Source organism: Anopheles bellator, chromosome 1, assembly GCF_943735745.2.
Source record: "Anopheles bellator chromosome 1, idAnoBellAS_SP24_06.2, whole genome shotgun sequence".
NCBI classification, from domain to species: Eukaryota; Metazoa; Arthropoda; class Insecta; order Diptera; family Culicidae; genus Anopheles; species Anopheles bellator.
This window is the reverse complement of record NC_071285.1, coordinates 57,344,099-57,354,413: the sequence shown is the minus strand read 5'-3', so window position 1 is coordinate 57,354,413 and position 10,315 is coordinate 57,344,099. Positions and strand designations below refer to the sequence as shown.

General features: G+C 50.8%; 3 protein-coding genes across 3 annotated transcripts; 2 read left to right on the top strand and 1 right to left on the bottom strand.

Annotated features, from left to right (window-relative positions):
- Positions 1-4,073: 4,073 nt before the first annotated feature.
- LOC131208409 (COP9 signalosome complex subunit 3) lies at positions 4,074-9,297 on the bottom strand. The gene is made up of 8 exons (XM_058201191.1): positions 9,249-9,297; positions 6,196-6,548; positions 5,972-6,126; positions 5,804-5,894; positions 4,996-5,726; positions 4,749-4,931; positions 4,620-4,684; positions 4,074-4,541 (listed from the first exon to the last, which is right to left on the bottom strand). The coding sequence occupies exons 2-8, from the start codon at positions 6,248-6,250 to the stop codon at positions 4,526-4,528; spliced, it is 1,296 nt and encodes a 431-aa protein (XP_058057174.1). The 5' UTR covers positions 6,251-6,548; positions 9,249-9,297; the 3' UTR covers positions 4,074-4,525.
- LOC131215966 (zinc finger protein 64) lies at positions 6,950-9,166 on the top strand. Its single transcript, XM_058210362.1, has 4 exons — positions 6,950-6,988; positions 7,061-8,225; positions 8,382-8,548; positions 8,615-9,166. Exons 1-4 carry the CDS (start codon positions 6,950-6,952, stop codon positions 9,122-9,124), a joined length of 1,881 nt encoding a protein of 626 aa, XP_058066345.1. The 3' UTR covers positions 9,125-9,166.
- A 372-nt stretch (positions 9,298-9,669) lies between the features above and the next one.
- On the top strand, positions 9,670-10,311 carry LOC131215965 (uncharacterized). Its single transcript, XM_058210361.1, has one exon. It carries the CDS (start codon positions 9,670-9,672, stop codon positions 10,309-10,311), a length of 642 nt encoding a protein of 213 aa, XP_058066344.1.
- The last annotated feature ends 4 nt before the right edge of the window (positions 10,312-10,315 follow it).

Here is a 10,315-nt window from a genome sequence, read left to right as displayed (position 1 = left end):
CAAAACGACAATTCTGTACGGTACGTCGAGATCGACCGCGTCACCACGGTCTGACCGCGCCAACGAACCCCCCGCAGAGGTTCTGCCGTACAGAATTGTCTTCCCACAAAACCCAATTGCCAAACAACCAGATGGACTGAATGGACTGCAAACCGCGAGTTGGAGTTGCGTTTTTTATTTAGATTTTTCGCTCTCTCTCTATCTCTGTCTCTCTCTCTACCGATCTTTACACGTTGCGTTACCTAGCAACGGCTGTCGAAGGCCACCAATCGTACTAAAAAATCAAACCAAACCATCATACCTACTACTACTACTTGGCTATGAAAAAGAAAAAAATTATAATTACTAGAAAAACGAAACAGCATCTACTTAAGCTGCTCGACGTATCACGTAACTAGAAAAGACAAGTTAGAAATTCTGATTCTACTATTTTACTAGGAACACCGGAGTAGAGATCGGCGATCAACTTCGTTGCACCCCAATTTGGGTGGGCCACGGTACACTGAGTGGTGGACTTCAGTGGCCACTGCTACTACTACTACTACTACTATGTACTACGTTTTAGTATTACTTCTAGTAAAACGGCTAACATGAGAGGGAAACGGATGGTGTTATGGTCGATCAACTACACACAAAGGAACACTTGCAAAAACGAGAAGCAAAAGACTAATGACTCCGTTAGCGTTAACCCCAACCCGAGCCCCATTGTTTCAGGGAACTGTGGATATGAATCAAAATCTTTTGGGTAACTAAAAAAGTGAAACCATTTCTCTAACGTAACGTTTTTACCAAGCAAGTCTCAGCAAGATTCAGCAAAAGAAGCGACGAAACACTTGTTCTGGCTACGGTCACGGACCGAGTCCTATCGAGCCCCTTGTAGAGAGCTTTTAATTAACAGGATTATCTAACCGAAACGGAAAACGGGATGCTGAAAGTAAGATTTAGTGGACGAAAGCGGGCGAAAAAACTCTGATTGAGCACGAGAGACAAAGAGACAGAGCGAGAGAGAAGTGGTTAAATTAAAGAGAAATAGTAAAGAAGGAAACCGTAGAGTAGTAGAACTTTCATAACGTTCATTAACTAATTAACTAATGTCATTAAAAAAGAGAAGCAACGCGTAAATCGTCGGGATGATGGTTCCCGCAACAAAAAAAGAAAACAAAAACGGTTCAAATAGCAAACAGGATAATGAAATGGATTAAATCAAACACTTTAAACGTACGCACGGGTGGGGTGTGCATTTTAAATTGAACAACTAAACTAAAATATTCTGATATATGATACAACGTAGAGGACGGCACTCTGGCCCGGCCCGCCATTCTTGTTATGAACGCGCGGAACCGCGAGAGCAACGGAGCAGGATTTAAGCTTAATACTAGAGAAAAAGTAGTAGAATAGAAACTAGAGAAAATAACATGTTTCACACAACAAAGATGTAGGTCTGTTGAAAAGTTTTGAACGCATTGTTAGTCAGCGAGAAACGGCGCGATAGGATGTAGACACGCAACACGCGACGGCCATCGGCCGAGTGGTGGTGGTGCAACTAGTGTGGCGGCGGAACCAGAAGCCCCAACCAGTCAGTCACTACCCGTCACTCCCCGCAGTGGCACCACACATCGTTCTTCCTCGATCGTTTTCTCTCGAACGGACCAAAAACCAAAATGATATTTGCTAGCAACGATGGACAGGCGGTGGGTCGGTAGGCGGCAGGATATGTGTACATACAAGGGCCGGATCGGTAGCGGAAGCGACGACAGAGATTTCGGAGACGCCGGATGACGACGGACGACGACACATTGGTTGGAAAGTAGCTAAAGTTTTGTTAATCCATTCTAGGAAATGTTGGAAAAGAGCCCTATTTTGAGTGTTATCAGTTTGAGACGCGTTGTTGGAACGCTCCTTCCGCTGTCCCTGTTATTGCTTTTGAAGCAAGAGCGTCAGAACTGCCATCTGGACCGAATGCGTCGAAAACGATTGTGCAAAGAATTCGAAAAATGAAACGAAAAAAATGCGTCAAACTGCCAATCCGTTCATTATCGCGGATCATCGCGGTGAATTTCAATCGGTGCGCATCTGTCCCGCAACAGTGCCACACAGTGCTCCAAAGCGTGTTCCGTTTGTTACGTACTCTTATAGTGCTAACCTTCACACTGACCAAAAGGAAGCATAACGCGGCCCCAGCAGGCGACGAGCTCTATATCTCTCTGTGTTTCGTACGTAAATCGGAAAATGTATGTTATGCTTAAGTAGTAACGAAAAACAATGGAACCGAATAACCACGATTTAAACACAACCACGACTGCCAAACGAACCACAAACACTGCGCGCTACCGATAAACGACGTTCGACTATTTTTAAATCACCGGAATCCAGGAGCCGGAAAACGAGTAGAATCTTTTGGCGCACAGTTTTCACCTTCACCAACCCCACGGACGGAACGCGTGTATTTAAGGGCTATCGATCCATTCCGAATCGATCCAATCGATAGAGAGCGAGAGAGCGCGCGAGAGTTACTAAACAAACTATTAATCTGTTGGACACAAAACGTTTAGCCGAAACCCGAATGTAGGAATAAATTCTAGATATTAATGTGATGATGGTTTTTGCGTTCCAATCTGCGAGCGCGAACAGGCGGAGGAGAGGGCGTAAATTCACATGTTGCAACACGCAAGCAAAGATATTCACACTCGTTAAAACTGAAGCAAGGACTCATCGCCATCCTGTGGTGCGCAAGATCACCACACCTTAGTTCCTTTCTTTTCTCCGAATCTCCCCAAAAGATGCCAGCCCCGGGGCTGTTGTAAATAAACGTGTGATCTACGTCCGGCGTGTAGAAGATACGAGGCAAAGATACGTTGTTTCAGTCCAGACTGGTAGTGCTGGTACCCCAGAAAGCCAGAAGTCCATTCAAATGATTCCAGCACAGCTCGGAATGGTCCCACGGAAAAGTCCCATGCCCAAGCCAAAACATTAAACCCCTTTAGGGCCCCGAGGCCGACTGCTTGCGACAGCCAAGCCAACCAGCCAATTTTACTCCACCCAACATCGCGTTCCTGCTGTAAATGATTCAGAAATTATATAAAAACCAGTTCCACACAGACAGATAGAGAGTCCAGTTAAATTACACCTAGAAGCAAACAGAAAGCACTTTAAGTTCGGTTCGAAAACCCGTGTAATGACCCTGAGAGAGACTTCATGACAATAAAGTGGGCGAGCGACGAATGGCCGAGGGCACGAACTACTGGGGGGAGGTGGGCTAGGACGGACCGGGGAGGGCGCAGCAAATGATAGAACCTTGATCGACCCCCGGGGGGGCGTACTGGAATTAAAGTGACAAGTAACTAGATTTGTATGTGAGTAGTAGGAACTGAAAAACCGACGATGGGAGAGAGAGTCGAACTTCAAACCGAATCCACTTCCGGCCAAGGACACGGATACGGACACGGGAAGAGTTTCTTTCGTTTAGCACGTACACTTTAAGCTCCCACAAACAAAATGAAAGATGTTGCCGGCAGAAACGGCGCAGGCAAATATAATCAAAACCCCCTTGCGGGCAAACACGGTTGACTGCCCTCGTTGCGCAGGACACGCGGAATTCAAGATAATCCTTTCTTTCGATGATAGTAAACGATTAAATGTAACCCGGAAACCGGTGCACACGGTTAACGAAGCAAACAACTAAACTTAACGACAAAACAAAACCATTAAAGTAACTGTGCGAGTGTGAAGTTATTAATTCAGAAAACACTTAAACCGATTCAATGGCTAGAGGGATTTGACGAAAACGAGGAGCACTAACAGGAATGTGTGGAGTGTGGATCGCTGTGAGTTTATAGAATTCCACCACCCAGAGGGGCATTAAAAGAAGAGAATGAACTGTAGCGGCGACCGAGACAGGTCGACATTCTTGAAGAGAAAGCAAAATAAAGCAAATCAATCATATCATTTAATTTCAACCAAATCGACCGCCGTCGGGCGTTGCACCGGCTCACAACCGTCTACTGCGATCTCTCTCTCTCTCTTTGGGGCACTACTTTTTTCATTCCATTCATTGTTTTTTTTATTTCAATCGCATATTTTCATATTGTACATCCGCTTACTGTGATTGCCTCCTCTTGCCTTTTTAATTCTTTTGCTTTCCAAGGGACCAACAACGATGACGACGAAAGGCAGTCAGTTGCAAAATCTCATCACCTTCTTTAGCGATTTCCGGGTCGCATCTGGCAAAGGAAGCCGAGGCCTTTGCGTAATATCAGAGTTTAACAATTTTCGAACCCAACGAGAGCGCGGGAAAAGAATCCGAAAGAAAGTACCGGTACCGCAAGCGGCGGAGAATCAACGGGTTTGTCGCCGCGGCCTCTGTCGCAGTAGTAGTAGTAGTAGTGGTAGTGGTAATGATCAACAGTAGTTGTCGTTGGGATACGCGCGATCCGTTTTACTTTACCCCACCGATCGTTGTGCCATCGAGCGGAGTCAGGGACGCGGCACGTTGCCTCTCGCTTTGCTACACATCCCTCACAACACATTACTCGGTAGGATCACTAGAAACGGAACCGTGGTTCGAATAAAGCTAGCCACAATCCAGGGGCCGTAGGATAAGATCCAAGAACACCACTTACCCGCTGTAGTTCTTCGTGTGTGGGCAAATGTCATCTTCCTGGTTTCCGAGCGATTTTTTGATAAACTAAAAAAAACCATTTGTGAGAAAGTTGGCGTTGTCGAATCGAGTCGAGAGAGCCGGGACTTACCAGCGGATTCAGCAGGATCTCTTCGTCCATTTGCAAGATCTGCTTGTTGAGCTCCATCACCAGACTGATTTCGGTCTGCACCCGATCGAACATTTCCTGATTATTGTACTGCTCCGGGTCATCCTTGAACACGACCATGCCGTCCTTCTGATTGATGGTGGCAAATATTTCGCCCGATTTGATCTGGAAAACAGAACCGAAACAGATTGCAGACCGTTGTCGAGGATGCTGCGAACCCGCGCCTTACCATATTCAGGATGTACTTCTCGGCCTCGGCCGGTCCGCTCAGCTGCACCCGGCTGGCCACGTCTGCCAGCGAGAGCGTGAGGAAGGTTTTCGTGAGCCGCTGAATGTTTTTCTTGTACAGTGACGACACGACCTGCTTCACCAGGCCCATATTGTGGTCGCGCTGGAACGGATCGCGGTACTTGTTCACCACCGTCCGCACCTCGTCGCTGGAGGAGGTGTTGTACGCGGTCGAGAGGTCATGGTACGCGTGGCTGAGCGGCTTCATGAAGCGTGTCGTGATCACCTGCGAGTACTTCGGTATCGGGAGCACCTTGCCGTGCAGGATGAGCGACACCAGGATGTACTTCTTGTACGATTCGAGCATGATGTGCGACATCACCATGGCCGGCGTGGAAACGGCCACCTCGAAGAAGTACAGGGCCCGCTCGTAGTTTTTCACCGCGCAGTACACCATTCCGCCGTAGTAGTAGTAGAGCAGGAAGTACTTCGTGTCCGCATTGTTGTCGTCGGTCGTGGCTATCGCCGTGATGTCGATGTCCAGCACACGTAACGCCGGGTTGAACACCTTCGCGCACAGGCACAACTGGCACAGGTCGGCGTGGATGGGCGTGAGCTGCGAGTTAAACAGGCGGATCTTTTCCACCGCCTGCACCAGCACGTGCACCCCGAGGATGGTGTGCTGTTTGTGTTTCACCAGCGCGTTCGTCAGGTGATGGCAGAGTTCGTAGTCTGTGGGGCGAAGCGGACGAATAGAATAGGTTAGTGACGGGCCGGTGAGTGTCGTCGCTTCGTACGCCGTGACTTACAAACATGTGGTGCGTATCGTACTTGTTCACCGTTACAGAACGTGATAAACTCCCGGACACTTCGTAGCACATTTTCCGTCTCGTCTACATTCTGGGGGTCAGAAAAGAGAAAAGCAGATGCTTGAAACAGGTGCCATAAGTTAACGGACCGCTACGGGGCAAACTTACACAAGAATCGTTAAACTTCGCCGCTAGCACGTACAGCACACCGAGCGAGTGTTGCTGAATGTCCAACGTTTCCAGCACATTGTCCAGGATGTTTCCGTTCTTCGACAGCAGCTCCGTCGAATCGGTTAAGTAGTCCGCCAGCTCTCGAAAGTTGCCTGTAAACCGTGTACGAACCGCGTTTAGAAGCCCCGGATTGCATCCCTTCCCCCGAGCGAACTACCTACCGGCGGTACTCTGGGCACGAACATGATTGACGTAGTGTTCCAGTGGTGAGGCCATCGTTCTCGGTGCGGGTTGTGCGGCAAAGGAACGCAAACTGGTGGTGCTACAAACTAGTGCGTCTACACGCGAACAGAATCAGTGTGCCTTACGCGGCCGGAAGAAGACTCGGCAAACCCGGGCACGGCTAGATTGGTGCTGCTGGCCGTGGGCAAAGTATGGCTCACACCGCAACGACGCACCGGATGACGGCCGGGGTGGGTGCCGCTGCTGTTCTACACGGGATGGCGCACGGGGAACCTCAATTACCGCACAGATTTCTTGCGAAACGATTCGGTCGGCGAAGCGGAGATCTGATCTGTCAAATCGGAACACAAAGCAACACTCGCGGTGGTCGGATGTTGAGGGTTAACGTCAGTCGGTGTCGGCGATGTCAAACGTTACTTAGTTAGCAACCCAAAGTTAGTTAGTGCGAGTTAGTTTAGAATCCTCAAAAGCAGTGTTTTAATGTTTAAACTACTCACATCAAATTATCTAGCCATTTCCTAGAATTTTTAAAAATGTCGAAACCCGATGTGAGTGAATGAAGCCCCCCGAGCATTGCTTTTGACAGCACCGCTTTGACAGTTGGGAAAAACAGCGGACAAAATCGGAATTGGAGTAAACGGAAGCGTCTAAATGTAATCGGTTACCCTGCGTTTTAAATATCTCTTTTCCAACCGTTCGTTCCAACGAAGGAACATCCTGCAGAGCGTAAAGATGGAAGTCGACGAAACAAACGAACCGAGTCGCAGTCCGGTAAGCATTTTTGGCAAAAATTGGAAATCCTAAATAAACCGCTTTACCCGTTTCCTTGCCTATACACAACAGTTTGATCCGGACAGTTTGGTCGAATACGATCCGGAGGTTTTCAACAATGCTGACGACCGTGGACCGGCGGCCAATAGCACCGTTGCGGCAACCCCCGAAATCCCGTTGGAAGAAACACCGCTGATGCGATGCCGAGCTTGTGGTGCTCTGTTTCGCACTCGCTCGGAAATCTCACGCCACGTACTGGACACGCACGTTTCCCAGTCCGCTGCTCCGCAACCGGTGGTAGTGCTGCTCGTGACCGAAAAAGAGGCCCGTTCCATGGCGTGGAGAACTCCGGATCCAAGGCGAACGTACGTATGTGGCAGCTGCCGAAGCTACGTTGGCTATACGCTCCTCGAAATACAGCGGCACATGCGGGCTCACGTGTGTAAAGACGACAATCCGCCTCCGTACGATTCCGTCGTCCCACCGTCGGTAGACGGAGCCGATACGGACGTACCGGCATCATCGGCCCGCTCGGTGGCCGGTACTAGTCGGTTCGGCTCGCAGTCGAGAGCGTCTTCCACCACGCCATACGTGCCCTCATCCTCTTCGGCCGCCGCTCGTTCGTACAGCAGTACGACCTCTTCCGACGACGACCTGGACAGTGACAGGCAGATAAAAACTATCGGAAAGTCTTTCCGTCGAGTTCTCTCCCAAGCAAGGCACTGCCCACCGGATGACGATAAATCCGACGTCGTCCGGTATCTGCGTGCGACGACGATGAAATCGTTGATGGCCAAGACAAAAGCAGAAGCGAGGTACAAGTGCTCACGCAAAGGCTGTCCGTATCGATTCGCGTCGCTCGTCAATCGCGATCAGCATCTCCGCTGCCACGCGAACGATCTGACGGTCTCCGCGATGGTTGCCGGTGTCGGCTCTCCCAGGGCCGGTCCCCACCACGGCAATCAACAACGGTTCGGTTTCAAGTGCTTTCAATGCGACCAAAAGTACGAAACCTGGAGAAAGTGTATGACACACCTGTGGAACGATCACCGCACCGATCTCGGCATGTTCCGGTGTAAGCTGTGCGACAAGCGGTTCAATTATGTAGTTCACCTCTACCAGCACCTGCAAACACATCGACCGAAGGAGCTCCGTGACGTCGGTTGTCGCTTCTGTGACCTACTGTTTGCCAACCGGGCCCAGCGTTCCGTACACGAAGCTTTGCACCGCAAACACGGTGTAGGAAAACCACCGACAGCGCCGACGCCGGCCGCGGCAACGGCAATGACACGGCACCGACCGAAACAGATCGTTCCATCTACGGCCGCCGACGAAGAGGACCCCCCTGGCCATTATTTAAACAGCGGCGAACGCTTTGCAGTTCCACGGGCAGAACAGGAGAAACCTCGCTGGTACTACGAACAGCAGTGCAGCATTTGCCATCACATGTTTTCGAACGCCAAAATCCTCTCGAAACACATCAAAACGGTCCACCACAAGATAAAGCCTTTCATTTGCAACGTTTGCGGCTACAAGTCGGCCCGAAAGTATACGCTCACCGTAAGTGGGTTTGAAGGGATAACTCATAACTCGTATTCGGAATAATTCAGCCCATTCTTTTCGTAGATTCACATGCGGCAGCACTCGGGCCAAAAGCCGCTGGCGTGTAAAAGCTGCCCGTTCCGAGCGGCCGACCCAAGCGTGCTGCACTACCATGAACGACGCCACCGGGAAGAGAGGATGTACCAGTGTCGTAGTTGCGGATACACCACAGTCCAACCGAGCGGACTGAAGCCCCACATCCAGGCGCACCATCCGCGCGAGTACGAGCGCATCAAGTGCAAGCTGTGTAGCTTCGCGTCGGTCAATCCCGAGAAGCTGAAGCGGCACTGTGCGGACCACGAGGCGGGACTGATCAAGGGGCACGAGGAAGATTCGCGCGAGGCCGACAACGGCGCAAGCTTGCCGGCGGAATCCAAGCGGCCGCCCAAGAGTGTCCTCGAAATCTCATCCGACTGCTTCCTTCCGCTGGAGAGCGTCGATTCGATGGTGCACGATGCCGGTGGCATTACAATACCCGCGGCAGTCATCAGCGTGCCCAGCACTCACTCGGAGGATACCCAATTCCCCGCCTAAGGTCTACCGGGTTGACGAATCGAAGCAAACCAAAGTATGCGTATTCAAGCCTAAAAATATGACCTAACCGTAAATTCTAGACCAAAACAAGCCGCGAACATATCTCATATCAGCGAAAACGTACCACAGTCAGGAAGCCTACTACGATCTGTGTTGCTAGAAGACTATCCCACTTGAGCGAGTTTGACGTTTAGTCCGGGCTGCTTTGCCGGAGCGCACAGAATTGTGTTTTCTTTTCAGGCCGACCTCAATAATCGGACACATTTTCCGGGTTACACAAATGGGTGCGGTTTACTGCCGGAATGTGTGTGCATTGTTCTAACGCCCCACTGATCGGGAAACGCGCTCCAAACTTATCACCAAAAGTGAAGGCGATCGACTGATCGATATGGCTGATTCACGCATAAGGAACGGCGTGCGGCACGCAATGCGATTAGCGATTACGATCAATCGTGTTCCCATGCGTTCGCGCAGCCGTTTTCCCACGACCGTTGCACCTCAGCGAGTATGCGAATCAAATCCATTCCGCTGCAGTCTGTTCCCAAATGTCGTCCAGCAATAAAGCCTCGTCGATCGTGTACAGCGTAGCAACGCGCAAAAATCGCGATGCGGCCCGAAAAGCGTTAACCGAGTTCTTCTACCCGGAGGAACCGCTCACACTCGCCTATCGGTACGGTCGTGAGGTGACGGTGGACGATCTGGAAAACTCGTTGGCGTTCCTCGACCAAGGCACAGTGACACTTGCAACGGTCAACGATCAACCGGATGGTAACGTGGTCGGTATCGCGATCGGTGGTCCCTCGAATACCGCCCTGCAGGTGACGGTCGAGACGCAAAAGTTTACCGACGTTATGGCGTTTCTGAAGATGGTCTCGGATCGGAGTCTACCGCGAGCACTGGGATCGCGACCGTGCTACAATCTGCACTGCCTGGCCGTCCATCCCGCGTTCCGGGGCCGCTCGATCGCCCGCCGGCTGGTGCAGGAACAGCTGCTGCTGGCCAAGAGCGCAACGTTCGACGCCTTTACGGCCGATGCTACGGCACGAGCCTCGGCCCAGTTGCTGCGCCAGCTGGGCATGCAGGAAATCTCGCGGATGCGGTTCGATCAGTACCGTAACGAGCGTGGCGAGACAGTGTTCGATACGTTCCCGGACGCCGAAGTTATCACACTGGAACAGTTGTTGTAGGGAG